The sequence below is a fragment of the Uncinocarpus reesii genome, genomic scaffold (assembly GCF_000003515.1).
Source record: "Uncinocarpus reesii 1704 scaffold_2 genomic scaffold, whole genome shotgun sequence".
Lineage (NCBI taxonomy): Eukaryota > Fungi > Ascomycota > Eurotiomycetes > Onygenales > Onygenaceae > Uncinocarpus > Uncinocarpus reesii.
In genome coordinates, this window is record NW_003052499.1 from 2,960,575 (window position 1) to 2,988,455 (window position 27,881).

Here is a 27,881-nt window from a genome sequence, read left to right on the forward strand (position 1 = left end):
TTGGTTTAACCGTTTTGGGATCAGATGCATAAACACACGCTAGTCCAGGTACAGCTTAGCGCCATTCGGCCCGTCGGGCTTTGGGTGTTTGCACAGTTTGTATAAATTGCTTATGTAATCTCTATCTCCGTCTTATCTTCACGTGATAATGTTGTGATCCGCCAATCAACGTTGAGATCGGCTCCCCGTCTCCAGATCACGCAATTGTTGCAAGTGATACGGAGGAAGGCCTTGTTGAGACACGAAAGCGCTTTTGAAGCCGCAGGAGAACTCTGCTGGACCTGATTTCACTCATTTTCTTTCGTTGCTTTTCATATCCGAAAATCCAAGTACACGATGTTTCGCAATGGCGTCCGGAGATTTTCTACTACCACGTTTCGGGGAATGGAGAACCTGGTAGCACAAGCCGCGACGCGGAACCCATATGGAATCAGCGTCTCCAAAGCGCAAGGGGTGGTGAAGGGGCTGACTGGAGGTAGACACTTGACTCGCCTTGTGGCTAAATTGTGACAAAGCTAACGCAAGGCTTGAAAACCAAAGCAATCGGGAACACACCTCTCATCCGCCTCAATCGGCTCTCAGAAGAAACCGGGTGCAACATTCTCGGGAAGGCGGAATTCCAAAACCCAGGAGGCAGTGTCAAGGACCGCGCCGCGTTATACGTTGTCAAGGATGCAGAGGAGCGTGGCCTGCTACGGCCTGGCGGCACCGTCGTTGAAGGCACGGCAGGAAACACGGGCATCGGCCTCGCGCACGTCTGCCGCTCCAAGGGGTACAAGTTGGTGATCTACATGCCCAACACTCAATCGCAAGGCAAGATCGATCTACTCAGACTGCTTGGGGCGGAGGTATATCCGGTCCCTGCCGTTGCGTTCGAGAATCCCCAAAATTACAATCACCAAGCGAGACGACACGCCGAATCCCTCGAGAATGCCGTGTGGACGAATCAATTTGACAACACCGCTAATCGCCGGGCACACATTGAAACTACCGGCCCCGAAATTTGGGCACAGACAGAGGGTAAAGTCGACGCTTTCACTTGCGCCACAGGAACCGGCGGTACGCTTGCCGGCGTGACGAGATACCTAAAAGAAGTGAGCGATGGTCGAGTGAAATGTTTCCTCGCCGATCCTCCCGGTTCCGTTCTTTTCAAGTACATTTCCAGCGGTGGACAGCTTATAGAGAGAGGAGGAAGCAGTATCACCGAGGGTATCGGCCAAGGCCGAGTCACCGACAACCTTCAGCCAGACGTTGAGCTCCTAGATGGCGCCCTACAAATTGTTGATGAAAAGAGCATTGAAATGGTGTACCGCTGTCTGGACGAGGAAGGCCTCTACATCGGTGCCAGTTCGGCTCTAAATGTAGTTGCTGCTAAAGAAGTCGCTGAAAAGTTGGGCAAAGGACATACCGTCGTTACGATGATTTGTGACGGTGCTTATAGATATGCGGATCGGTTGTTTTCTGATACATGGTTGAAGAGCAAGAACCTTCGAGATTCGATACCCAAGCATCTTGAAAAGTACATTGTATTGCCATGATCTAGGACATACAGTGTTTTTGAGTGTATATATTTAGCTTGAGCATGCCTCGTTGTTATTCATGGCTGTTTGCCCCCATATCAGCCCATGGCACTAGATTTAGCAGTTTTCGGATTCCCATGCATATATTTGATCTGCTTGCTTTCGTACTTTATTGTATGAAGTCGCTTATGTATATTGGAAGTTAAGCTGGAGGCTTGGAAAAGACAAAGCGCTGAATAACGCCCTAAACCATATGCAATATGCATAGCGGAAAACGCAAAAGAGAACGCTCAGGGGAAATAGTTATACAAAGTAGGGTGGGCCATGATTCGAAATAACGATATCAAAAGAGAAAAGTGACCCAGGCAGGGTTTTGAATGGTCATCGCACTGTCACATCCCAAGACGCTCCGTATCCATTGTAACCAACGCCCCGAATATTCCATTCTGAAAACATCGGCTGCGTGTTGCCTCCCGCATCCGTAGCGCGACTGTAGATGGTTCTATTCGGTCCCTGATCGACTTTGACCCGTGCTTTCCAGAGAACCCAGGCCCATTTATATTTATATGCCGGCCCAGCACAGAATAGCTCGGCATTAACCCAGGTTTTTCCTTCGTCCCCTGACACTTCCACTCGAATCACCGGTCCTTGATCACCATGGGGTACGGCGTATCCTTTCACTTCAATAAAGCCATCTGGTGATCGAGTAACTATTTCGTTATCGTCGGGCACCGCAACAACGGAATTAACGAGATTTTCCTGCATGGATGGAACTTTGTCCCAGTACTCCTCTGCCATCTCCCAGGTAAGAACATCGGGGGGAAGGACTTTGTAGTCATGAGCTTGGTAAAAGTTCGGAGATTCCGTTTTTCGGACTGTGATCCGGTCCAGCCATTTGACCCATCTGGCGCCGATGATTCCAGGAATAACAACGCGAACAGGAAAGCCAGAGTCGCGAGTAAGGGGTTTGCCATTCATCTACAAGCCATATTAGACGAAAGTGAACTCCAAGGCGGCATTGCAACAATGACAATCTCACCTCAAGGCCCAAAATAACCTCCTTATCAGGTTGCAGTGCCCTCCATAACTCAATACTACCCGCATAGTAATCGTCGTCTTCACAAAAGGCTTGAAAACAAGAGAATTCCACGTGCAGTGGGCTCTGGGCAGCATATTCGCTCTTGACACCAGCACGAAGCAGGACGTCCCTTAATCTCGGGCCTTTCCAAGTGCAATTCATCACCGCGCCATCTTTCCAGTCGACTCCGCGGACTTCTTTGAGTTTAGTTCGCATCGTATGCCGTCGATTCCCGGCACACTGCAGGGCGCAGGTCACTTCATGCTGAGAAAACTCCTCTCGCAGCTGGGTCACGGTAAACGTCGATGGACGCTTAACCTCGCCGTCCACCTGAACTAGGTGTAAACCCCCGTCGATACGGGGGAAAATGCTGTGGTTTCGATGATATCCTCCTGATGTGGTGATATATCTAGGCATTGCATTGTTAGCGCGAGAACCATGACACTTGACAAGGATTGCAAAGTCTCGCGGTTCAGGGATCAAACGGCTAGGCCACACACCTGGAAACAAGATCCCTGAGCCGTGGCTCCCGGTTAAGCGGCTTTTCCTGCTGCTGAGCGGAGAATAAAAACGACAAATTAGAAGCTTGCATTTCGAGTTGCGGCCGCGAGAAATGACTGGAGATGGGGAAAGACGTCATTTTACACACCAGAAAACTCGCATTCATCTTCACAATCGCATTCCCACCGATTTCTTCGCTCCAGATAAAAGCAATCGCCTCCAAAGGCCAATAGTAAAAGTCCTGAGAGCTGCAAAATACACAAAGCAATCCAGCGGGTGCGACACAGGGAGGCGGGCGTCTGGGCTTTAAGTGGCCTTCCTCCAGGTGCGCCTCTCGCTTCAAGATCGGCAGGCACTGGTGATCAGTCTCCCGGACGCAGAAAAGACGGTCGCCTTGAGTAACCTGAGAGCTAGAAATCCTTCGGGGAAACATGCTCTTTAAACTACTGCGTCCCGTAGGATTCTCGGGGTTGCGAAAGCGGCTGCCCAGCAAGCGGTTTGTTGCCAACAGTCTGAATATTGACGGCTAGCCTGCCAACAATCGATCACACGGTGGACCGTGGGAGGGGACTTGCTGTGAAAAGGCGCTTTTTCCGAGTCCACTCCCGTCTACTAGTGAGCTGTCATGTTATCCATTCGTGGCGAATAATGACATCGCATCTTGAAGTTACCATGCTTAAGAACTCCGGAGCAGGACGGACGGGTGCGGGATCAGGGAGCTAATGGCCCCAATTGTGAGCGCATACCGGTGGCTTGCATCAATTCCTATCGGGAGGACTGTTGGACAGCCCTTTTGATTAATATTGAGCCCGCTTATAGATTCCTCATTGGCAGGATGGCATCCAGGCGCCTGTTGCACCTTTGTCTCTCTGAACTAACGGGTCCAGACGCCTCCCTGCATTCCTTTGCATCATTGACTTGCGTGAATAGTCAAAGAGAAACGGATCGGATCCCAACTCCCAACATTTTGCTTTCTCTGGCTGCTGGAACCAATAATTTCTCATAAATGATCCATGTCTGCTCTTGATATCACAAGGCCATGTGCCGCTAAAGTCAATGGTTGGTCTAGATTGGAATAGTTACACAATCAGTATCACCACAATCCTGAATAATCACGCCGGCAAATGCATCCCAATATTTTGTACAGAGTAAACGCCTCGCCCCTAGAACGCCTTCTGATAATTAAAACCACCCCCCAGTATCCGCTTGTCCCAACAAAGTAGCAGGCAATTTCTGCATGATAGGACGTCTTTCCCTAGGTTTCTCCAGCATTAATCCGAAGGCTGTCGCATGTACGCATCGATAGCAGCACTGAACGCAGCGAAACCAGCACATCCCAGCGCAGCAGCTTGGGGACCAGCCTTGGCACCGAGGATCCCGCCAGTGATGCACCCGGCCGCGATACCATTCGTAAGGTCATTCTTCGCGCGCAGTCCCTCGATGCAGCATTCTGTCCCGCTGAAGAGGGCCCCCACGATAGCAAAGTTCTTTGCAGAGCTGAACGATCGACTGCCCATGTCTTTAAATCCTCGCCGGAGCTGTTCGCGCACGGGGAGACTCGAAATTTCACGGCCTTGAGGTGTGAGAGGAGTATCGTACGACATCTAATAAAGATATTGTGTGAGCGAGCTGCAATCGAGGGCAGAAGCAAAGGAGGCGGGTTGTCGAAGACGCACACTGCTCATAAATAAACCGAATGCTCCGCCGAGGACGAAGCCCATTCCGCCGGCCATTACGGCCTTGACGGGACATGATTCCATGGCCACTTGTATCTGTGGTTACCACGTTAGCCATTGTCAGGACAGATTCAGGCACCAACGCGATGTCAAACGTACATTCCGCACAATAGCTTGCTCCTGCTCACTCATGCCTCCGGCGGCCGCGCCGGGAGCTCCGGGTCTATTCATTCCTGGGAAGTTCATGGCTTCACAAAGCACGACGAGCGGCAATCACGGTGGAAGTCAGGTGAGGATATTTCCGGCAAGGCGATAAAAATGAGCGACTAGTAATACATAAAGAAGCTGCAAGACTGAGTCTCGTCGCAACGATGCCGCCTGGTCGACTTTCCGGCGCAAAAAAAAACATCGAGATTTTGCTACAGACGCCGCAACAGACCCGGAGTGCAGGCTTGGCATTCGCATGACTAAGCGGGGACACCGATATATTGTGCTCTCACTGGAGATAATAGTCAAGACATGGCTGTGTTACGGGCTGCTTGTCTTGTTTTTGAGGTGGTAACGCAAAGAGCATATTGGTGACCGGCAGGTTGATCAACTGTGCAACGAGAGTTTGGTGGTGTGGACAGTGGCGGACCAGTCCTATCCACGCCCAGGCTGCAAGGACTGCCGCTGCGACTTGATTCGAAGGCGATGAAGCCTTCCGGCCGAGAGAAAAGAAGATGGAATCACTGGATATGCCATCTGACGTGACGAAAATCCGCAGACAAGCGTGTGCTGCCAAGTACGAGGCCAGGTCTGAGGTGAGGAGGGGTTGTTACCGTAGCCATCAAAGAACGGTCATTAAAGATTCTATGCATCTCGACAATAGTTAATGCTGCTAAAATCAATGTATATATCTATACTCCGTACAGACAATGGTTTGGACTTGAAGAGCGCATCAGGATCGCAGATGTCCTCCGAGTTCGCCGGCGTTTTGCCGAGCTCGGCGGCAAGATAAGCTCGCGCGCCAACTTCTTTTGTTCACAGCTTGAAATGCATGCACGCCTCTCTCCCTCTCTCATTTTCTGTCTGCAGCAAAACAGTTAGTCCCTGGGCCATGTCGGGCTCCAGAAACTTGTCCGCTGCCCTCCGGCGGCTGTGCTCGAACAGAGGCCAGTTTAATTTCCGCCAACAGCGTTTCCCTTGTCTCGCACTCCGGCCGTTGAGCACCACTCCGACCGCTCGCGCCCCCGAGACCTCTTCTTCAACAACACCTACGATACAGCCTAAATTCACCACGGACGCATACCCACAGATCAAAAGAAACCCAAATTTCTCCGAAGTAACGAGCGAACACGTCCAATTCTTCAAGGATCTTCTCGGCGCGCCGTCCGCAGTCATCGATGGCGTCACCACGGACGCGACCGACGATATCGAGCCATTCAACAGAGATTGGATGAAAAAATATCGAGGACACACGAAACTGGTGCTGAAGCCACGGTCGGTTCAGGAAGTGAGCCAGATTTTGAAGTACTGCAATAGCAATCAGCTGGCTGTGGTCCCGCAGGGTGGAAATACCGGATTGGTTGGAGGTAGCGTGCCGGTGTTTGATGAGATTGTGATCAACTTATCGCGCATGAATCAGATCAGGGCCTTTGACGAAAACTCTGGCGTCCTGTCTCTGGATGCTGGCGTTATTCTTGAGGTTGCTGAGAAATACCTCGCTGAAAGAAACCACATCTTCCCACTGGATCTCGGCGCCAAGGGGTCTTGCCATGTTGGAGGGAATTTGGCAACGAATGCTGGTGGCTTACGGTTGCTGCGTTACGGAAGTCTACATGGGAATGTACTTGGTTTAGAAGCTGTGCTTCCCGATGGTACGATTGTTGATGACATGTGTGCTCTGCGGAAGAATAACACAGGATATGATCTGAAACATCTCTTCATCGGTGGTGAGGGAACAATCGGCATCATTACAGGAGCTTCGATAATCTGCCCTCAGCGTCCCAAAGCCGTCAATGTCGCCTACTTTGGCCTGCAGAGCTACGATCATGTACGCAAGGCTTTCCGCGAGGCCAAGGCGCATTTATCCGAGGTTCTCTCAGCATTTGAGTTGATGGACGGAAAGAGCCAAGATACGGTTTACGATGTCACCGGCCTCAAGAGGCCGCTTGACGGATCGTATCCGTTCTACTGCCTTGTCGAAACCAGTGGGTCCAACGGGGAGCACGACAATGCGAAACTGGAGGCGTATTTGGAGCATGTTATGGGCGAATCTATCGTCGAAGATGGAGTGGTAGCTCAGGATGAAACCCAAGCACAATCCTTATGGCGTTGGAGAGAAGGCATCACCGAAGCTTTAAGCCATCTTGGAGGAACGTACAAGTACGACGTCTCTATTCCCCTTTCGGAGTTGTATCAGCTTGTTGAGGATACCAACGAGCGCCTCACAAACGCTGGGCTCGTTGGCAACGACGAAAGCCACCCTGTCCGCAAGGTGTTGGGCTATGGCCACATGGGCGACTCGAATCTTCATTTGAATGTTGCCGTGAGGCAGTACACAAAGAAAGTTGAAAATATGATTGAACCATGGGTTTACGAATGGATCCAGAAGCGCAATGGCAGCATCAGCGCCGAGCATGGCTTGGGGATCGCGAAAAGGGAGTTTGTCGGTTATAGTAAAAATGATACCATGATGAAATTGATGAAGCAGCTGAAGAGCCTTTATGATCCTGTGAGTACTGCCTATCTCCATTCCTTACAGCAGGGTGCACTTCTAACACATTGTGGCAGAATGGAATAATGAATCCATACAAATATATATAATCAGATTAGAGAGACGTCTTGTGTACTTTAGATATTCGCAGATACCTTGTTTTGGGAGAAGCTGTAGTTGAAAGCGATTTGCATCCAAGGCTGCAAGCACTGACCCATCGTCAGCTACTGCTCTTGATAGCTTCGGATAATTAGTTATGTTTGCCCTGATCGCAGTTCAAGCTTTCGGGAGTTTCAATCGGCCCCAAGATCGTGCAGCCAAACGGTCGGGAGGCCTAAACATAGCAAAGTGCCGGCTGTTGCCCTTGACAACGCGCATTGTTGACCGCGCCCCTTGAAGAACAACAACTTTCAATGCTGGTCTCGGGGAAAATCCCCTCCAAACACCCGTACACAAACCCCGCTAGCTCTCGAGCGCGCCTGTGGATACTCTTTCTCTCCATCTAGATCTGATCATGCTCTGGGGCATTGTTGTCTGTTAGCATTGCTGACCTTTTTTCGTTGTGGAACCCTCGAGTTTGAGCTTCAACGGCAACATTGAGAGCTCCCCCAATAAGTTACCCCGCGGGCAACGATGGCTGACGAGGGCGCGTTGGCGAATCATTACCAGGTGCTGGAGGAGCTTGGGAGTAAGACTTCTCTTTGACTCATCCATTGATATTCGCTGATGCTCATGTCTGTTCGCAATCACTTGTAGGTGGCAGTTTCGGAATCGTTTACAAAGCTATCGAGAAATCCACCGGGGAGATCGTCGCAATCAAACACGTATGAAACCAAACAGAACAAGCCCATTTCTATGCGCGCCGGGCTTACACTTTTTATTTTTTGTTTGAGGCAGATTGATCTCGAGTCAAGCGACGATGATATTCAGGAAATCCAGCAAGAAATCTCTGTCTTGTCGACATGCGCCAGCCCTCACGTCACGCAATACAAGACCAGCTTCTTGCGGGGGCACAAGCTATGGATCGTGATGGAATACTTAGGTGGCGGTTCTTGTCTTGACTTGGTACTTTATGCTGTTCGCGTTTTTCGAAGCCCGCGACCGACCGCTGACGCATGACTTCAGCTCAAACCAGGACCGTTTAACGAAGCGCATATCGCGATTATCTGCCATCAGCTTCTACTCGGTCTAGACTATCTTCACCATGAGGGAAAGATCCATCGTGATATCAAGGCTGCCAATGTCCTCTTGTCGCAAAAAGGAAAGGTTAAATTGGCGGACTTCGGCGTCGCAGCGCAATTGACAAACATCAAGTCGCAACGGAACACTTTGGTCGGGACGCCATTCTGGATGGCGCCGGAGGTTATTCAGCAAGCGGGATACGACTTCAAGGCTGATATTTGGTCTCTTGGAATCACGGCGATGGAGATGGTCAACGGAGAGCCACCGCATGCGAGCACGCATCCGATGAAGGTGTTGTTCCTTATTCCCAAGGCCTCAGCTCCGAGGCTAGAAGGAAACCAGTACAGTACCCACTTCAAGGATTTTATTGCTCAATGTCTGGTCAAGGACCCGGATCGACGGCCAACCGCCAAGGAGCTGTTGAGGCATAAATTCATTCGGGGAGCGGGGAAAACAGAGGCTTTACAGGAACTGATCCAACGACGACAAGAATGGGAGGCGACCAAGGGAGTTTCAGATGGTGTAAAGTACTATGCAGAATCGCTGTACGAAATCGCCCCGAGATCCTTGTGCTAGGTGGAGAGGCTAACAAAACACAGGAATACTATCGCTCTCCACGATGATGATGGGGATGACGATGGTTGGGTTTTCGACACTGTCAGGCCTGGTACCATAACTTCCACGAGAAACATTGCGAAGCGGCCGAAGCCATCGGTTCACTCGCTAGGAGATCTTGACGAAACAGCAGAGATGATGGAAAATCTCAACATAACAGATGACACCTCTGAACCCAAGCCTGTCATGAACTCGACAGTACGCCGGACTTCCGTTAGGCGACGTGTATCGTCGGTGAGGCGCACAAACAGTAGACGAAAATCCAGCGGCGCAAAGCAACCGTTAGGAGTGGACCTTACGTTTGGCAATACTCCATCCACTGTGAGACAGTTTCGACGTGTTTCGGATAAAGAAAACAACGAGAATGAGGGAGCCGGCTATAATCCGGGAGCGGAGGACGGTTACTCGCCCAAGACGCCTTTCGCCTCCGAAGCACTACAAAGCAAGGAAGCGGCTCTGGGGAGACGGATGTACAGTATTGGAGTCGGACTGGCATGCCAGGAGGCTTTGGTAAACACTTGGGACCAAGGAAAACGAGACGCCATCTCCCGGCTCGCAGAAGCTTGGAGTGAGCTTGAAATGGTTGACCCGGAGGGTTTATATCAAATAGTAAAGGCTTCGTATGAAAAGCTTCAAGCGTAAGTGTTCTGGCCTGTTTGTAATCAGCGGCTGAATATATGGCTTACTGTTGTGGTTTCTAGTGATCCCAAAACTGCTGCGGTGCTCCCAAAACCACCCGCTGCGGATTCTCCTCAAAGACCCAAGCTCATGCTGGCGCAAAACAATCCACATCTCAAGAACCATAAGCGACGCCAATCAGCCCACCTCGCAACTGAACAGCCATGGCATTCGGGCGATGGGAAGCTTCCTGGCCACGCTGCCCCCGGGATGGAGCATACAAAGCAACTTGCCGATGTTCTGTATGGCCGGTGGAGCGATAGTCTGCGAAACAGATGGGCGGCTCACTAGGCCATCATTCCACGCAACCGCAATCACGTCGCCATTTGACTGACTGTTTGATCCCATGTATAACACGAATTTCTTTTCTTTTGGCTGAGGCTCTTTCCTGATCTCCCCCTAGCGTTCTGAGCAATTTTGTACTTCTATTCTTGCCCTCTTTTCGGGTTGAACACGCCTTTTGCATCCACCGAGATTCTTGGAGAGGCTAGGGAGCGTTACATTGGGTTGGCGTTGAAAGGCTTCTTGCAGCGACATCTCAGCTTTGCAGTTTGGGCTGGGGATCTAGTGTACCTTTCCTTGAGAATCTGGCAGCGTCGGCTTTTCCCGTCTCCTTGTTCCCTACTTGGAGATTGTACTATGCGTGTTTCCAGGGCTGTTCCCTTCCGGCTTGTTCGTTTCCTTTATTTTTAGTGCCATAACAACTTCTCTGACTAGCCATGGCCTTGAGCAGCAAGGACCATCAACTGACTCAAGCGTCAGCGAAAATAAATACAAGATCCCAAGTGTACAATCGCCGCTCGTTCAGTCCAGCTGCTCATCACAATCATCAATGTCATAATGAACACACTAACCCACAAGGGGCTAGGTAGCCGCCAAGAGCGCGGCCGGGGGATCCATTTGGTTGAAACGACAATCAAAGCTGCCGTCAAGAAATCATCCTGGAGACTCTCCCCTGAGCTTGTTGTTTTGTTTTATAAAATCTCCCCTGGAAACACTTTTGCTGGAGCGACGGCTGTCTTTGCGAGGCGTGATGGGTTCTAACTATCCACAGTGAATGATTGCGTTTCTGCTAGGATTCTGATAAGTTAAATGCGTGGCTCTCCTGTCCCATGGACGAACCCCCGAGCCATAAACCTTCGGGCGGCGAACCCCCTTCGCTCATACCGGGTCTCGACGGCCATGATGAACCACAACAGCAAGCCCAGCGTGCACCGCTTGCCTCTCGTCCCAATGCTGCTGCACGACACTCGAAACGTTTGACGCTCAATTTCCCCATTAGCTCGAATTCCCTCCCGTCCGAGCAGGGCTCGCCGCGCGTCATGTCCCCGTTGGCTCAATCCTCGACGTTTCCGTCTCCCAGTCGATCCTCGGCTACGACTCCGGCATTGAACGAGCCGGCTGATGAGGGCTACATGTTTCTGACTGCTCTTGCAGCCCAGGAGAGAAAAGTGCTTGAGCTTAGGGAAGAACTTCACAAAGCCGAGGCGGAGCTTGCAAATCTCAAGAGACAGTGGGCGATGGGGGAGAAAGGAAGGAGGAAAACGGAGATTGTGCATCATGCAGAAGTCATGAAGCCTCTCAAGCCGCCGCCGGCGGAATCGATCGTGAATGGAATAGATGTTGAACGATCCACGCCTTCTGACCTTACCAAGCTCGCGTTACAGACAAGAATGAGTCGGGAGCTTGAGAGGAAAGGTAGCCATAGGAAATCGGGTTCAAATCTTCCCTCCGGAGGTGGTTCCTTTCCGTCTGGACGGCCAAGGACCGTCTTTCAAAGCTCGCGTCATGCCCGAACACTCTCGCTACTCTCGCCAAATGGCCTTGAGCCCTTCTCTCCAACGCAAAGCGCGGATGCATCGAAGAGCCTTGAAATAATCCGAGGCTCCAGCCACCCTAGATCCGCTACCCTTCCTTCAATCGACCGTACCGAAGGCAATTCGAGCGAAAACGTCGTTTCGACAGCCAGAGTCAACATGGATCAACGAACTCTGTGGCGGCGTTCGTTACCTATCGCTCAGGATGGGACCGCGGAGACGCTGATGCGCACTGGGAAACAGATGGCTTCAGATCTGAAAGATGGCCTATGGACATTCTTGGAGGATATTCGTCAGGCGACGGTTGGCGACGAAGGAATCAACGCGACAGAGTCCAGGTCGATTCAAGGAGCCCATCGTCCCTCGCGTCCTCCTAAGCGGGCCGGCATGCACCCTTCTACGAGTCGAGAGCAGTCCATAGCATCGTCGACTGCAACCAGATCCGTTACTTCGAACAAACCTACAAGCAAAACGTCGACCTCAACCCGGGATGACATATCATTTTGGAGTGAATTCGGCATCGAGTCTCCCGAGAAACCCAAAACGACCTCCATCAAATCCAAGTCCAAGGGCAGGAAACAAAAGGCTGAAGAGTCGAGTCTTTTAGACGTGGATGACAACTGGGATGTATGGGATACCCCTCAGCCCAAAACTCATACTCCATCATCAAGCAGTTCCACATTTCCTTCTTCCCGGCGAGACCCGTCGCCTTCGACGAGGGCGAGTAGTCCTCGGACAAGTGCAAGGTCAGCACCTTCGACTACCTCACTGGAATCGCTTCTTGTTTCGGAGTAACTAACGTCCTCATTAGTTTCGCAGACCTTAAGGCCGTCGAAGATGCGAACCGCGCCGATGGCAACCAGTCCGAAAATATTCCTTGGCCGGCATTGACGAAACTCCATCCCTCTAACCTGACGCGGACGGCATCAAGTCTAATGGCGGAATGGGAGCGAAGCTTGTCACCTTCGCCGTCTCCCTCCCACGATAACGAATGCAAGGACCTGAAAAGCGACTGAAAACTAGGCGATCTGTCACCAACCACCTGGACTACGCACGATGCATCTTCCAAAATTATATAACGAGGCCCAAGACATGAAGATCCCGAGAGGAATTCTGCACTTTTTTTTCTTGAAATACATATATTTTCTTTTTTTTTTTTGGCAATTGTAACAAGAAACCTAGATGACATATCATGATACCGACATGTACATTGCATACTTTTTACGCCCCCCTTTTCACCATTCTTAAATACCCTTTTGGTTAATGATCTATGGACGAGAGTCCACGATGTTTGGAGATGCGCGATTTAACTGCCTTTGGCGATCCTTTACTTGCACTTTGCGCGTGTGCTTAACGATTAATGGGGTTAATATTTATTAGTTCTGAATGCTAGCTTCTCCGTTGAAGAAAAATATGGGCAGAGTCTTTCAAACGGGCGAAGATGCGCTTGTTGTTTTGGGCTTTAACAGTTGACATTTTCCCGACTTATAACGAAAGTCCGCTTATTGCGCGGGAGTTTTTCAAGAAAACAGTGGTCAATTCTCTCCTTGAAACTCGTTCCAAAAGAGCAGCTCTAAGTCTGCACAGATATTATCTACTGACTATGTCTAGGCATGTGCAGAGCACGCAGTCGTATAACAACATACTTACCGGATATCATAGCTTCGCGATTATTTTCCTTCTCGCCTCACGTTCTCTATCTCTTAGATACCTTCTGAGTATTTTCCCACTTGCGCTTTTTGGAATGCTATCAATAAATTCAATCCCGCCACTCAGCCATTTATAGTGCGCCTTGTGGTCTTGAACATGCTTTTGGATGTCACGAATGAGCGTTTGATCATCGCCTTCCACTCCGCTGGCCTTGACGACAAATGCCTTTGGCACTTCACCGGCCGAATCGTCTTGGACGCCGATAACAGCAACGTCGTCAACGGCGGGGTACGTCAGCAAGTGTGCTTCCAGTTCCGCCGGAGCGACTTGGAATCCCTATCAACGGAACTTTCAGTTAGTCTGTCGGAAGGATAATCACGGTGAGAAATTGCAGTCTGGAAAAGCCTACTTTGACCTTGATCAGCTCTTTTATGCGGTCCACGATGAAAACATGATCCTCTCCGTTATGACTTTTCCGAAATACCGCCTCGTCACCTGTTCGTAACCAACCGTCTTGGAAAGTCTCTTTATTGGCGGCTTCATTGTTTAGGTAACCTAGGACGATGGTTGGGCCGCGCAATAAAAGCTCGCCTGGTGTATCGTACTCCTCGACGTCAGCGCCGTCAGGTGTGACCAATCGCGCTTCTAGCAGTGGTAGGAGACATCCAGAGGAACCGAAAAAGATATCATGGGGACTAGTGTGTGTGGCGACAGCGGTTGTTTCCGTAAGACCTTCCTGCGTATTAGAACGCAAGCCAACATGCAATATCAAACGAATATACTCACCATAGGCTTGAAGAATAGACCAAGTCGGATACAATCTGTGGAGATCTTCTGCAGTTTCGTTCCCTAAGGGGGCAGCACCTGTGATTATGTGCCGCACACTGCTCAAGTCATGCTTCTTCATCAGTTTCCCATTCTTCACCATTGCAATGATGATTGGCGGAACCTGTATAAAGCGAGTAAGTTAAGGAAGGTTTGCGTTAGAAGATGGTTTTGAATACGACTTACAACGTAGAGAACATTGATTCTGCAAAGCTCGATCGCTTCCAACAGGGTAGCAAGCTCATATTTCGGAAGGACGACAACGGACTCTCCTCGATAAAATGCAGAATGAAACACGGCTAACCCGAAAAGGTGGTTAAAGGGTAGGAGTCCAAGAACGGTGTCTTTTTGATCTGGTGTTCGAGTGCGGCTTTCGAAAAGTTTGAACAGTGAAACTTGTGAAATCACGTTCATGTGTGAAATCATAACCCCTTTCTGGGTGGTATATGGTTAAGCAGCGTCGAGTAAGACTTGAAGTTCTTTACTCACCGGAAGGCCTGACGTCCCGCTAGAGAAGCATAAATAAGCACACTGCTGGACGGCTTGTCCCCTCTTCCACTTCAGGGGCTCCAGCTCCTCAAGTTTCGACCCTTGCTCTATTAGTTTGTTGACGGACACGAAGCCCTGAGGTTTTGCAATATTCCCAACATGATCTTGCGGCATATCAAGCAAATATACGTGAGATCTTGGAATGCCACAATTTGCTGCTGCCTTCAGGGCGGTGTCTAACAATGGCAAACAGGTAAACAATGCTTGAACCTTGGATGCACGGAGCTGATGCGTAAGCTCATCAACTGAGTATGCAGTACTGGCCAAAGAGGCTATTCCTGACAGACGATGAACAGCCCATGCAAGAGGGAAAAAATCAACCTACGTAGAGGTCAGAACCATCTAAATAGTGCGTTAAGTATATGATTCGTACTGTATTCAGGGAGAAGATGCAAATCATCTTATCCCATTCCACCCCCGAGTTTGGCTGCCATCCAAACTCATTTGCCAGAGCTCGTGCTAAGTAGTCGACTCGTTGGCGTACCTCGAGCGCATTGTACCCATCGCCAGTATTTCCCCAGACGAACGGCTTTTTTGAGTCTGCCAAGCATGCACGACCATGATCTTCATCTAGGATAAATTCGCTAATAGGAATAGAGTCGGGAATTGATATAGTTGACGCCGGTGGGACCCAAGAAGGGCCTCGGAAACCCATGATAACGATGTTGTACAGGAAGGCGATGCAAGGAGCCAGGAGCCGTCTGTGCAGGCCAGTTATTTTTCTATTCAAGTACTCACTATCCCGTCTTCGTTGTATTGTGACAACAGTTGAACGATATTTGTTTTGACCTAGATTGGGGAGGAGTTGCAATGCTGGAGTCTTCTCGGCTAACTAATGTTGAGCTAAATCCCGAAACCTGGGGTAACAAGTTAGTTATGCCGAACGTCTCTCTTATCAGATCAGAATCCACGAGATATCCAGCCAAAGATGGATGAAGCGAGAATGGACCTGATCTTGGGCCGTAGTGACATATAAATGGCCTTTAGAGCACGAGGATCACGCAATCGCCATGATGACGAATTGTAGACTACTGAGACTGCTAAGTGGGGTGGAAGGGCTCAATGATAGTTAGAGGGCCATCTTCCTATCCATCTTTTGACTGCTAGCCGGCAGTTCAACCGTGAGAAAGGATTTAATTTTGTGGTTTGCGCAGAGAGGTCGCTCATAGCTCAAAGGCTTCGTGAGTCAATCGAATGATGGTTTACTACCAATCAATCGATGGCTAATACCATAAAGCGAGGTCATGCTTGACGAGAGCAGCAACTAGCGGGTGATTGATTGATTGTATCTTCAGACACAGCCAAGGTCCTTGACTGTTGGCAGCGGCAGTTGATTCCTCACACTGTTTCGTGCAATCATAGCAACCAAGCGTCCATTCAAATATTCATCAACAACGGGTAACTGGCATGTGCCTAGAATGAATCAGTAGGCATGCGTTTGGAGCCTTATTTAGACTGTATATCAGCCCATAGCCGTCCACGAACGAAGAGACCAGATTTGGGAGGCTTGTCCAGAGTGATAATGTTGTTCCCAACAGCCGCAAGTGCCCTCCATGGTCAGTCCCAGTGGATTCATGGTAGCAGTTGTCCACAATTTGGTGGAAATGCCCAGTCAAGCTTCATTTAAGCAAGGCACTGAAGCCATCGCTCGTCCCTCGAGTCTGGATGAGTGCAAGTCGCTTTGTGGTGAGGTGGAGCTAAGCGCGCGCCTAGCCAGCTCGTGATAGGCAGACGCAAGCCGCGTTTACCTCACCTCCCAATCCAACAGCTGGGGTTTGGGCCGTCCATAACCAATCTCGCAATCCATATCCCATTGTGCTTTGATCACTCCTTTTTGCCACTTTCCCCTTCTCTCTTGCCTTCCTCTCACCGATCCTTGCACTAACCCTTGAGCTAAAATGGCATCCGGCTACGACAGAGCTCTTTCAGGTAAGTCAACCACCCCAGCTTCATCAAGCTTGTTTATCAACTAACTCCCACCTTTCTACTAGTTTTCAGGTACACCTCGAGCTTTAAGGGGCTGTAATGGTCATGCTGACGTTATTTTAGTCCTGATGGACATGTTTTCCAAGTCGAGTATGCTTTGGAAGCTGTCAAACGAGGTCGGTGGAGAACTCCCTTGAACGGTCCACGAAGCTTACACAAACTAGGCACCTGCGCTGTCGGGGTGAAGGGAAAAGATATTGTTGTCCTGGGATGCGAAAAGCGGTCGGCGATGAAACTTCAAGACACCAGAATTACTCCCTCCAAAATCGGACTCATCGATGAACATGTTTGCCTTGCTTTTGCCGGTCTGAATGCGGATGCTAGAATATTGGTCGATAAGGCAAGAGTCGAGGCTCAGTCCCATCGATTGACAGTCGAAGATCCAGTGACGATCGAATACATCACGAAATATGTTGCCGGAGTACAGCAACGGTATACGCAGAGTGGTGGTGTCCGACCCTTTGGTATTAGTACGTTAGTGGTGGGATTTGATAACGGCGATTCAACTCCTCGTCTTTATCAGACTGAGCCCTCAGGAATATACTCCGCATGGTACGTTGGACCACTGAGACAAATACATGGAGCTACGACTGAAAAGTCTACAGGAAAGCCAATGCGATCGGCCGGTCGAGCAAGACTGTCCGGGAATTCTTGGAACGAAATCACAAGGATGGGATGGATAGGGAAGAAACTATCCAACTTACGATTAAATCGCTACTTGAGGTCGTCCAGACTGGTGCCAAGAACATCGAAATCGCGATCATGGCTCCTGGGAAACCGGTGGAGATGCTCCCGAGCGAACAGATTGAGACCTACGTCAAGAGCATAGAAGCGGAAAAGCAGGAGGAAGCGGCTAAGAAGAAGACAGGAAGGACTCCAGGAACCGGAACCGCTGCGATACTGACCCGGGGCGGTGGAGAGGGCTCCGCTAGCTGAAAGGCTTGAATGGTACTCAGAATGCGGCGCTTTCTAGTACGGCTTTTAGTTTCGTTTTCATTAGAAGTAATCGTTTCTATCATGCTCGAACCGCTCATGCAATTGCAGCCTAGCTAGCTAAATCATCTCTTGAGAAACCGAGGATTGAGGCGTTTATCCGTTTCCATAAATTCATCATGATCCAATACACGGCACCTCTATCCCAGCTTGTTCGGGGCCTCTTTCACATCGAAAATGGACCGCTGCGCCTCTGGGCGCACTCTATCGTCCTTTAACATCCTAGAATCCACCCGGACATCTTCTCCTTCAATTTTTAGGGCGGGTTTGGGCGTCACGGCTTCGAGTACGAAGTGGTTATCGCAGTGGGGGCAATACTCGTCGCTGTGCAGTGAATGTTGTTAGTTAGCCTATTCTCAAAGGGTTCATCGAACGAAACCGTGAGGACGTGCCTCTCATCGAATTCCGCCGCATCCTTTCGGAAGCACTTTTTGCATTTCTTGCATGCAAATGTCTAAAAGCAGAGGAGCCATTAGAACCATACAGTAGTCTTTTGTGTACAGCTTCCGTATCGGCTAACCATCTCGAAAGATTGCAGTAGCTCATGCTCTTCTTGTTCGCGGTGGCATTCGACACAATCAAACCATTTGCGACCTTTACGGGGAAAATCGAATGTCAGAAAGCAAGATTCGAATATGTAGCCATCATGGGTTCATGGGGAGGACTTGCAGCATGGCGACCGGATCGACACCTGCGCATTGAGAATGTGGTGGCTAGCCAACACCTTGTCGTCAGCAATCGATGTCTCTCTTTCCCAGCCTCACGATTCAGCTGGAACAGCTCAGAGTGGTTGGGCCGTACCACATGTCAGTTTCAATAGAGTTTGGATAAATCTGGTGGCTGTACGGAGTACGCAGGCTCCAGAGGGAAAAAGCGCGAGAAATCCCCGTGCTCTCTTTCTCTCTCGCACAGCGCGAGTCAGTGACAATAAAATACCCGGATGCGGTGCTGAAGACAAAGGCACAGCAGAAAAGGCCTCAGCGCTCACCAAAGCAGCTCGTCGTGGCGAGAGACAACACTAGCGAGTGACAAGGCGTGGTGGATGAACGGCAGAGCGTCAGGATATCCCTGAAACAACCGTCAAACCGCCTCCGACTAGCAAACTCACTAAGGCGGACGACGTAAGTCACCTCCCACGACCCGTTGAATGGCTGGGAGTCACCCGATTCCGTTTGGCTTTCAATTCAGCAACAGCGTCAGATGCGATTAATTAACGGAGAGGGTCAGACAGGCCTCACGAGACCTCGTCGGTCGACTTCACTTGCAACCCGTCCTTCAAACCCATGATCGATAAACCCTCTGCCAGAACCATTCTACCTGGGCCGCAGGCAGTAACTCGTTCAGCGATCCCCCACATTTCAGAGCCCGCATGCGCGAACCGATATCAGCGACACCAGGAACTCCATACTAGCTGGGGAATGGTGGATGGGCACGCCGCAGACCGTCTGCTACCATCTCTCGGTGCACCCTAGAGTGAAATTCACGCCGTCGCATCTATACATCGCGGTTTCTTCGACGGCTGAGGCCTCGAATGAGCAATTTCGTGGACAAACCCAGGGCTTCAAGACACGGTCGTTACGATGGAGCGGAAAAGGCCTGAGGACGCGGAGCAGGAGTCTATAGTGAGTCTTCTTCAAGGTCGATATTACAGGCGGGCATGACTGACGTTACGGCTTCTAATAGCGCCCCGTGTCCTCCCTCCTATCGCATTTTGAGAACTTATCCCAAAGCAAGCCGGCTCGCAGGACTTTAGACCGGGCCGAAACCTCGTCAGGCTTCTTAAAAGCGCCGGCCAGAGATGATGATGCTCCCCTGGGCCGCTCTTCGCTGGATCTGCCGCGCCCTGAAGGGATGTGGACCCCCACACGATCTGAGAATCAGCACAGCATCAGAGGGCCTTTACAGCCTGCGCAAACTGGAGATTCACCAAGCAGGCGACGCTTTACTCGACCGTTATCGATGAGCTTCCAATCCACTCCGCCTCGAGGTCCAATTTTGACTGTTGAATCGCCGCGCTCCCCTCCCTCGAATAGTTTCATTTCACCCCGGAGAAATCTGTTTAATGGTTCGCGGGATGATAGGGATACTCAATTACGTGGCACATCGCCCTCCATCCGGCGCAGCCCCAGTCTCTCGTCGGCGCGATCCAAAACCCCGTTGATTGACTCGTCAGGCTCGGTAACTCCAGATGGCAGGCGACTTGTGGACAGAGATCAGGACACTAGCAAAAGCCCTAAATGTTCATCGCAGCCTCCGCCAGTCAACCGAGCTGAAAAGCCTAGAATACCGGTAAAGAAGTCAGGAATCCCGAGTGGAACGGAATCTCATTCAAATTCGCTTCTCGCCTCATCTCAAAGGACTTCGTTTGAGGACAAATATCTCCGTTTAGCACACCTCCCAGCAGCCCTGAGAAGTCCCCCGCGCTTTCAACAGCTGGAGCGAGATCTTCACGTCTCCTTTCGTCGTCTCCGTTCTCTCTCGATTCTCCTGCTCGATACGCCCGGCTTGAGCCTTTGCAATCATCATCCCGATCACCTGGATCACGTTCCCGGGAAATCAGTCCCTCAAATCAAACAAAACCGAAACCAATTCCCAACCGTGATACGAAACCACCGCCGCCACCACCCCCGATGAAGAGAAAGGGAACTGTGAAAAGGATCAAAACAGCAGAGAATCTTACTAGCAAGCCTGCCACCAACGATGAACCAGAAGACAGACCCGGCTTGCCTCCCCGTTCTAGGTCTCCCGCCTCCCAAAGAGTTCCTTTGCCTCGACCGACGGTGCAAACCAGCTTGGATAGCTCGAATTATCAACCTTCGTTATCGGTCTCGCCCCAGGGCCAGGATGTCAACCACAAACAAGCACTACGAGTCCTTAATGGCGAGTCTACTGTAAACTTCCCACCACCTCCCCCGCCTCGAAGAGAAACTAGCAATATTTCCATACGACCAGCTTCAGAGAGTCACCATTCAACGCCATCAACCCCTATGACCCCTATCCCTCCCCGATTACCGAACAATTCGTCGACAATCTCGTCAAAACTTCACATCTCCAGTGTTCCACGGGAGGAGGCAACGGAACCTCGAATTGTCACAGACGAAGGGGCCATTCCACGAATGGACTACCCGGATGCGTCGCATACGAACCGACGCGCACCTGTATTTCGCACGGGCACTCGTGGTATTCATATAAAACACGATACAAGGGTATTTGATGTCTGCGGACAATATGCCTGTAGTACCGGTTACTTCACTAGGGTATGGGACCTTATATCTGGCGAGCAAATCCTAAGCATAAGCCATGGCGAGTCTGTAAAAGGCTTGGCTATTGCTTTTAAGCCAGGAAAAACTGTGGATGATGAGGGGAATGTTATATGGATTGGGATGGGCACTGGAGAGATTTACGAAATTGATATTACGACGCAGGCCATCGTCTCGTCTAGATCCTCGCCTTCACGACGAGAGATAATCAAAATATATCGACACAAGAAAGAACTCTGGACGCTAGACGATGACGGAAAGTTGCTTATATGGCCTCCAGATGAATCTGGCTCGCCAAATCTTCAGTACAGTTATCACAATTCTCACGACAGACTTCCAAAAGGACACACGTTTTCGATGGTCGTAGACGGAGTTTTATGGTATGCAACTGGCAAAGAAGTCAGATTGTATAAACCAAGCACCGCCGATACGTCCTTTCAAATATTCAAAACCCCTCTTGGAAAGGTGCATTCTGGGGATGTAACCTCCGGTACCGTCTGCACGAAAAAGCATCTGGTGTATTTAGGACATGCTGATGGGAAAGTGACGATGTATTCCGCCCGAGATTTTACGTGTGTTGGCACCGTCAATGTGAGCGTGTACAAGATTAGCTCGCTTGCAATTGTTGGCGACTATCTTTGGGCTGGTTATAAAACGGGTATGATATACGTGTACGATACATCCACAGACCCGTGGACGGTAAAAAAGGATTGGGAAGCGCATCATCATGGTGTCTGTGGGCTACTACTGGATCCGAGTAGCATTTGGACGGTAAACAGGCTCCAGGTTGTCTCCTTGGGTGTTGACAGTTATATTCGCGTTTGGGATGGAATGCTAGAGGATGATTGGCTTGGTATGGCAATTCTCTTGATATTGGGATTGGCAGGGCTAACAAAAATAATAGAGTCGAAAATGCAGAATCGAGATGTCGATTACTGTGAATTCCGTGAAATTACAGCCGCCGTCCTAACATGGAACGCGGGTGCAGCAGTGCCAGGAAACCTATCGAATAGCAATTTCATCGGAGAAGCCATCAACCCCGAAAATCCGCCAGATATTCTAGTATTCGGCTTCCAGGAGCTTGTTGATCTTGAAAATAAAAAGATCACGGCAAGTTAGTATAGGCATGCTCTCTAACCAACGAATGGTTTTGCTAATAGTTCATTTAGAAAGTCTACTAAAAGGAAGCAAACGGAAAGATCATGATATGGAGCATGTGAGCCGGCAATATCGTGTTTGGAGAGACCATCTTGCGCTGTGTATCCGCGAATTCATGCCGCTAGATACGACCTATGTCTTGCTTCACACAGCAAGCCTCATTGGGCTGTTCACCTGTGTATTTGTGAAGCAGGAAGAGCGCCAAAGGATCAAGAACATAAGCGCTGCGGAGGTGAAGCGAGGGATGGGAGGCTTGCATGGAAATAAGGTTACTATCAACCTAATAACTCAGTCGTGTTTCCTCTGCTAACAATACTTAGGGCGCTCTCATTCTCCGATTCATCCTGGATGATACGTCGCTCTGTTTCGTTAATTGTCACTTAGCGGCTGGTCAAACCCAAACCGCCCATCGCAACAATGACATCGCTGGAATCATGGAAAGCGACTCCCTCCCAGTCGAGCCAAGTTCTTCGGCACGTATTGATCGCTTCGTTGGCGGAGGAGACGGGTCAATGATTCTGGATCATGAGATCTGTATCTTGAACGGTGATCTAAATTACCGGATCGACTCCATGCCCCGAAATACGGTGCTTGAAGCTATCAAAGTGAATAACCTGCCGAAACTTTTGGATCGAGACCAGTTGCTCGCATCGAAGCGAAAGAATCCCGGTTTTCGACTACGGGCATTCAATGAGGCGCCAATTACATTTGCCCCTACATATAAATACGATGTGGGTACCGACAACTATGACTCCAGCGAAAAGAAGCGTTCCCCAGCGTGGTGTGATCGGCTCCTTTACCGCGGAGTAGGGAGAATAAAACAAACACAGTACAGAAGACATGAAGTTCGTGTGTCTGACCATAGGCCTGTCAGCGGTCTCTTTAAAATGCGGATCAAAACCATTTCTCCTAAGAAACGTACTGTTATGTGGGAGACTTGCCAGGAGGAGCTTGCTAAGGAGAAGCGGCGATTGGCAAGCGAAGCAAGGTAGGTTCGGCGTCACCAATTTGCTGACACTATAGCTAATATGTCGCTTCCAGCGTTGACTATCTTGTCCGTGTGCTCGGGGTAGACCCGAAAGAAGCACAGTCATTAATCTCTTCTGCAAGAACATGATAACAACTTACTTTCAAGCATGCAACATTAGCAAATTTCAATTTTCGCCCTGCCTGTTCAGAGCCCCGGGAACAGTTCCACCAACGTTTGTATCCAACCATTTTAGGCGGTTTTTCTTCTTTTTTTTTTCTTATTTGGGTGGGCGATGAGCTACGAATTAATGAACAATAGATTACCTACGTTATGACGGATAAAGCCTCACCGAATACCAGGAATTGAATGAACTTCACACTCATCCTTGTGCTTTTCTACCCTACTTGACGGTTGGAAAGATTTGTTTCAATTATCCTTTTCGACTTTCCAGCCGTGTACAACTAGCTTGACACTTTTGCTTATACACTTTTAATCGGTTTCTGATGGTCATTGGGGAATCCAGCTATGGCTGGTTTGAAAACTTTGCATGTGGTTTTGGATAATAATACGAGGGTATTGGACGTGCATGATATCTCGCTGGAGGTGCAGATGTGCGCTAACTGCAACTAAAAAACAGCATCTAAACATATTTTGAAATTTTGAAAAATCATTCCAGCGGTGCTATCTGTATCAGATATGCCTTGGACAGCAAATTTAAACCTTTTAAGGTCCCATCTGCAGCATTTGGACTGTAGTCGGAGTATCTTGCAAGGGGCTAACAATCTATTGACTGTAGCTAGGTTGAAATGAAAGGAATGAGACGGTGGCTGTCAGTTGGCGCCAGATGCCACCTGATATCCAGGAGTATCCGGTAGGAGTCCCAAGGATTCCAATTCCCCAGACGCCTTTGAAATATCACCCGAGATTTCCAAAGCACTATCGTCGCTTTCCGCTTCCTGTAAAAAGAGTTCCTTCGGAAACAATTCACAGTTCAGGTAATGGCTGATATCACACCCGTTGAATTCCACCGTACTAAAACCGTTCCCCAGGTATCCCCAGCGATTCTTGCTCCAATACTCGATCTCATAGTCTTCATATTTGGGCTCCTTAATCAAGTCGAAAAAGGCTAACCGGCTACCAGGCCAGATGATGAGGTTTCCGTCTTTCTTACCCTGCTTAAACCAACTACTGCAATCATCTGCCCATGCAGTACGTTGCAAGTACAGCGAGGCGTGTTCGACAAAATCCCTCATTGCACTCTCTTTAGGCGAAAGTCGCCGAATATGCTCTTTTCGCATCTTTTTGATAATCTGGATGAAGTGATTTGAGAACAACGTGAGAAGTGGCAGAATAGACCCTTGGGCAAGCGGACTGTATGGGCCACTGTACATGAAATAATTCGGCACTTGCGGGACCGAAAGCGAGATATAACTCTCTGCCCTGTCCGCCCAGCGATCAGCAAGGTTTTTTCCATCGAGACCTATAATTGGAAACCGGGGACGGAACGTGGTGTCGAAACCCGTCGCGCAGATTATCACGTCGACTTCGACTTCCGTGCCATCAGCTGTAAGGAATCCGTGGGGGGTTATGCCGCCGATGTCTTCAGTGTAGCATGTTGTCTTGGGCCCAACCAGGGCCTCGAGATATCCGTTTCCAGGAGTAGGCCGGCGACATCCAACGTTGAAGGTTTGGGGGATAATTTTCGATTTAAGGCGAGTGTTGTCGCCGAGTTTGGATCTCATTTCGTTGAAGGCGAACTAGGGAAATATCAGAAATCGACTATTTCGTGCATACCAACCTTGCAGTTCGAAAAATCTCAGCGCATACCAGCTTGGCCTCGTCAGACTCTTTGCTATTCCTCAAGACGAATCGGAAACGGCCATTGAGTTCGTCCTCAATCATCTTGCGATACTTCCGGTATTTTTCGGGATGCGCTCTCCAGGTGGCCTTTTGCTCTTCGCTATCTATTAGGCCAGCAATCGTCACCAGCGTGCTCAATGAGAGTAGTAACTGATGGCATACATGCAAAGTTACCTCCATCCAACCCAGCATACTTCTGCCCGAATCCCGCAGTGATCCATGTCGGCGTCCTTACCCAAGTAAAGAGTCTTGAAACATCGTTGTAGATTGCAGCGACTGTTTGAACACCTGAACTTCCGGAACCTATTACGGCAACGCGTTTCCCTTTCAGATCGAAGCCTTCTTCGTATCGTGCGGTGTGGAAAATCCGCCCTTTGAAGCTGTGGAGGCCCGGGATATCTGGCCATTTCCAGGCACTTTTCGAATTAGACAGGTTGGATGCCTTATCGTGCGGGTTTTCTCACTTTAGAATACCTGCACCACTCAGGAATACATCGCATTCTTCGTCCCACTTCTTTACTACTTCGTCCTTGTCGTTTCTTTCCACGAGGTGCAACACCCATTTGGATTTCGTTTCCTGCCATGCAGCATGGGCAACCGTCGTCCGCAGCTTTATATACTTCATCAATCCCTCCTTGTCAACAATCCTCCGGAAATACTCCCAAATCTCTTTAGATGGGCTATAATACATTGTCCAGTCCGGATTCGGGTACCATGGAAACTGGTAGCTCGCACTAGGAACATCACACGCACATCCGGGATAGCGATTTTCCAACCACGTACCGCCGACATCTTGGTTCTTTTCAAAGACGACGAATTCAACATCCGGGTCATCTTTGAATGCAAGACGTGCGTGGTGAAGAAAGTCAATTCCCGCAGCACCAGCACCCAGCATGATAATCTTGAAGGATTTCCGTTCCGGGAATGGTTCGTTGACCATGTGCTCTGATATCTTGTATCCGCTTGAAGAGGTCGTTGGCCATTCAGGACAAAACATGGGCCGATGAATGGAGGCGGGATGATCAATATTTGGGTTGTTGCTACCAGGGGGCGGCGAGCTCAAGTCTATTCGGGGAGCCATGGCTTAAGATAATGCCGTGATCTAGATTGGGAGAGTGGCACTCGGTGTCATAAGTATTTATATAGAAAACAAGGCGGTAGGGAGAACTGGATTTCGAAAAAGTTGTCACCTCGCAATACCGTTCTGGCTGAGTTGCAAATCCGAGGCCATTCCGATGTAGCCCTCACCGGCTGTGCAGAGTATGACTATAGAGCATACTATGTGGAATGCGCAATTCCTCGTCTTTCAGCATATAGTTTTCTCCTTTGGGGTTAATGTTGATGGGGGCCTGCTTGGGGTTAGTTACCCCACACTCCTTCCCCGCTGATGTGATTTGCCGAGCCGAGGCTCCGCGCCAATCAGACCAGAGCTACTGACAGGGCATCCGCTCTTGGCATCTTCCCCACCGAGTATCAAAAGCAGTTCTTCCGGAAATATTCAATAGATTGAATGAGTCTGAGGGATACGGCACTAGATAACAAGATGCCGCTTTCTACTTGTCGTCATCGGATTCATCTTATTAATCAATCACGCTTGATAACTGCTATTCTAGATGCCAATACTGGGGGTAACTGGCCTTTTATAACATAGATTTCACCCATTTTGGAGCTCTTTTCTCCCGAAATGCGGCTAGGCCTATAGTAATAACTCCATTAGCTTTCCATAACCTTTTCAATGCAGTTAAGAAAGGTATCAAATGGCAACATACCTTCCTTCACATTCTCCCCCGAATGCAAACCCTGATCATATCTCTCCCTCGTGTTCGCCGTTGCTTTGTCAATACCTGCCACTTCCCAGGCCTCCCTAATTCCAGCGCGAGTGACGATAAGTGCGTCGGGGCTCAACTGGGAGAGTTCCTTGGCGAATTCTACAGCTTCGTCTAGTAGCGATTCATGGGTTTTCGAGATCCGGTTAACAAACATCCAAGCTTTGCCTTCTTCAGCGGAAATTGGACGGCCGGTAAGAGCAATTTCAGAGGCAACTTGCAAACCTGCAATGCGCATAATGCGAGGAAGGCCGCCGGCGGCGGCGTAGATGCCACGCTTGGCTTCTGGAAGGGAGAACTGTGCGCGTGGGGAGGCAATGACCATATCGCTATAGAATTTTAGATTCAAAAGCCATATCTTGCTGAGATGCTACTGTGCAATGCCTACCAGTTCAAGCAAATTTCAAAGCCACCCCCGTAGGCGAACCCATTCACGGCAGCGATGATTGGTTTTTTTCCCTTGCGTGTGCTTATACCCGCGAAACCTGAAGGGGGGTGCCCTTGCAGATAGGGCTCAGGTGGGGGATTTATTCTATTTCTTTCGACTTCGAGGAGATCCTGGCCCGCGCAAAAGGCCTTGTCCCCAGCTCCAGTGATAATCCCAACTTGCAGGGACCCCTCATTGTCGAACCATTGCCATAACTTGTGTAAATCCCAGTGACCTTTGAATGGCACAGAGTTCCTTTGTTTTGGGCGGTTGATGGTTGCGACAAGCACCCCAGGAGCCGGGTAGGAGAGGAGGTAGAAGGGGGATTCTGGCGGCGGGGAGGAGAAGGACATGGCGGCAGGAGATTTAATGTTAGATTTCAGTATCAAAGCTCAAGTCAGCCTCCTGTGGGATAAAGCGAACGATTAGGAGCAAGAGTTGAGGAATGCCGCATCTGTGTTTGTAGACGCTACAAGTTCCACAACACCTCGGTCGGTAGCTTGGCCTCTGGGGTGCAGCTCGGCATCTCGGTCTGGGCGGCGTCAAAGCTTGAAGTCAGGAGGGAAACTAGCTAGTTAGCTATCTCTTCAGCAAAACAGCCTTTTCAACTTA

At 49.8% G+C, this 27,881-nt stretch overlaps 11 protein-coding genes across 11 annotated transcripts; 6 read left to right on the forward strand and 5 right to left on the reverse strand.

The window, feature by feature from the left end:
• Positions 1-336: 336 nt before the first annotated feature.
• Positions 337-1,538, forward strand: UREG_03980 (cysteine synthase; the record flags this gene model as incomplete). Its single annotated transcript, XM_002544417.1, has 2 exons — positions 337-475; positions 541-1,538. 2 exons carry the CDS (start codon positions 337-339, stop codon positions 1,536-1,538), a joined length of 1,137 nt encoding a protein of 378 aa, XP_002544463.1.
• An 817-nt stretch (positions 1,539-2,355) lies between these two features.
• On the reverse strand, positions 2,356-3,532 carry UREG_03981 (uncharacterized protein; the record flags this gene model as incomplete). Its single annotated transcript, XM_002544418.1, has 2 exons — positions 2,356-3,007; positions 3,099-3,532. The coding sequence occupies 2 exons, from the start codon at positions 3,530-3,532 to the stop codon at positions 2,356-2,358; spliced, it is 1,086 nt and encodes a 361-aa protein (XP_002544464.1).
• Positions 3,533-4,370: 838 nt separating this feature from the next.
• On the reverse strand, positions 4,371-5,021 carry UREG_03982 (TIM22 protein; the record flags this gene model as incomplete). Its single annotated transcript, XM_002544419.1, has 3 exons — positions 4,371-4,703; positions 4,776-4,871; positions 4,935-5,021. The coding sequence occupies 3 exons, from the start codon at positions 5,019-5,021 to the stop codon at positions 4,371-4,373; spliced, it is 516 nt and encodes a 171-aa protein (XP_002544465.1).
• An 853-nt stretch (positions 5,022-5,874) lies between these two features.
• On the forward strand, positions 5,875-7,727 carry UREG_03983 (D-lactate dehydrogenase 2; the record flags this gene model as incomplete). Its single annotated transcript, XM_002544420.1, has 2 exons — positions 5,875-7,491; positions 7,698-7,727. 2 exons carry the CDS (start codon positions 5,875-5,877, stop codon positions 7,725-7,727), a joined length of 1,647 nt encoding a protein of 548 aa, XP_002544466.1.
• A 601-nt stretch (positions 7,728-8,328) lies between these two features.
• On the forward strand, positions 8,329-10,239 carry UREG_03984 (serine/threonine-protein kinase 24; the record flags this gene model as incomplete). Its single annotated transcript, XM_002544421.1, has 4 exons — positions 8,329-8,538; positions 8,599-9,200; positions 9,255-9,908; positions 9,972-10,239. The coding sequence occupies 4 exons, from the start codon at positions 8,329-8,331 to the stop codon at positions 10,237-10,239; spliced, it is 1,734 nt and encodes a 577-aa protein (XP_002544467.1).
• An 821-nt stretch (positions 10,240-11,060) lies between these two features.
• On the forward strand, positions 11,061-12,781 carry UREG_03985 (uncharacterized protein; the record flags this gene model as incomplete). Its single annotated transcript, XM_002544422.1, has 2 exons — positions 11,061-12,511; positions 12,577-12,781. 2 exons carry the CDS (start codon positions 11,061-11,063, stop codon positions 12,779-12,781), a joined length of 1,656 nt encoding a protein of 551 aa, XP_002544468.1.
• A 640-nt stretch (positions 12,782-13,421) lies between these two features.
• UREG_03986 (uncharacterized protein) lies at positions 13,422-15,444 on the reverse strand (the record flags this gene model as incomplete). Its single annotated transcript, XM_002544423.1, has 5 exons — positions 13,422-13,751; positions 13,825-14,364; positions 14,427-14,675; positions 14,730-15,110; positions 15,274-15,444. The coding sequence occupies 5 exons, from the start codon at positions 15,442-15,444 to the stop codon at positions 13,422-13,424; spliced, it is 1,671 nt and encodes a 556-aa protein (XP_002544469.1).
• A 1,243-nt stretch (positions 15,445-16,687) lies between these two features.
• Positions 16,688-17,711, forward strand: UREG_03987 (proteasome component PRE6; the record flags this gene model as incomplete). Its single annotated transcript, XM_002544424.1, has 3 exons — positions 16,688-16,718; positions 16,940-17,327; positions 17,381-17,711. 3 exons carry the CDS (start codon positions 16,688-16,690, stop codon positions 17,709-17,711), a joined length of 750 nt encoding a protein of 249 aa, XP_002544470.1.
• A 1,637-nt stretch (positions 17,712-19,348) lies between these two features.
• Positions 19,349-23,303, forward strand: UREG_03988 (uncharacterized protein; the record flags this gene model as incomplete). Its single annotated transcript, XM_002544425.1, has 7 exons — positions 19,349-19,390; positions 19,452-20,065; positions 20,158-21,881; positions 21,933-22,142; positions 22,198-22,454; positions 22,507-23,174; positions 23,228-23,303. The coding sequence occupies 7 exons, from the start codon at positions 19,349-19,351 to the stop codon at positions 23,301-23,303; spliced, it is 3,591 nt and encodes a 1,196-aa protein (XP_002544471.1).
• Positions 23,304-23,986: 683 nt separating this feature from the next.
• On the reverse strand, positions 23,987-26,097 carry UREG_03989 (uncharacterized protein; the record flags this gene model as incomplete). Its single annotated transcript, XM_002544426.1, has 4 exons — positions 23,987-24,913; positions 24,984-25,116; positions 25,211-25,432; positions 25,481-26,097. The coding sequence occupies 4 exons, from the start codon at positions 26,095-26,097 to the stop codon at positions 23,987-23,989; spliced, it is 1,899 nt and encodes a 632-aa protein (XP_002544472.1).
• Positions 26,098-26,656: 559 nt separating this feature from the next.
• Positions 26,657-27,622, reverse strand: UREG_03990 (uncharacterized protein; the record flags this gene model as incomplete). Its single annotated transcript, XM_002544427.1, has 3 exons — positions 26,657-26,712; positions 26,786-27,171; positions 27,231-27,622. 3 exons carry the CDS (start codon positions 27,620-27,622, stop codon positions 26,657-26,659), a joined length of 834 nt encoding a protein of 277 aa, XP_002544473.1.
• Positions 27,623-27,881: the final 259 nt, after the last annotated feature.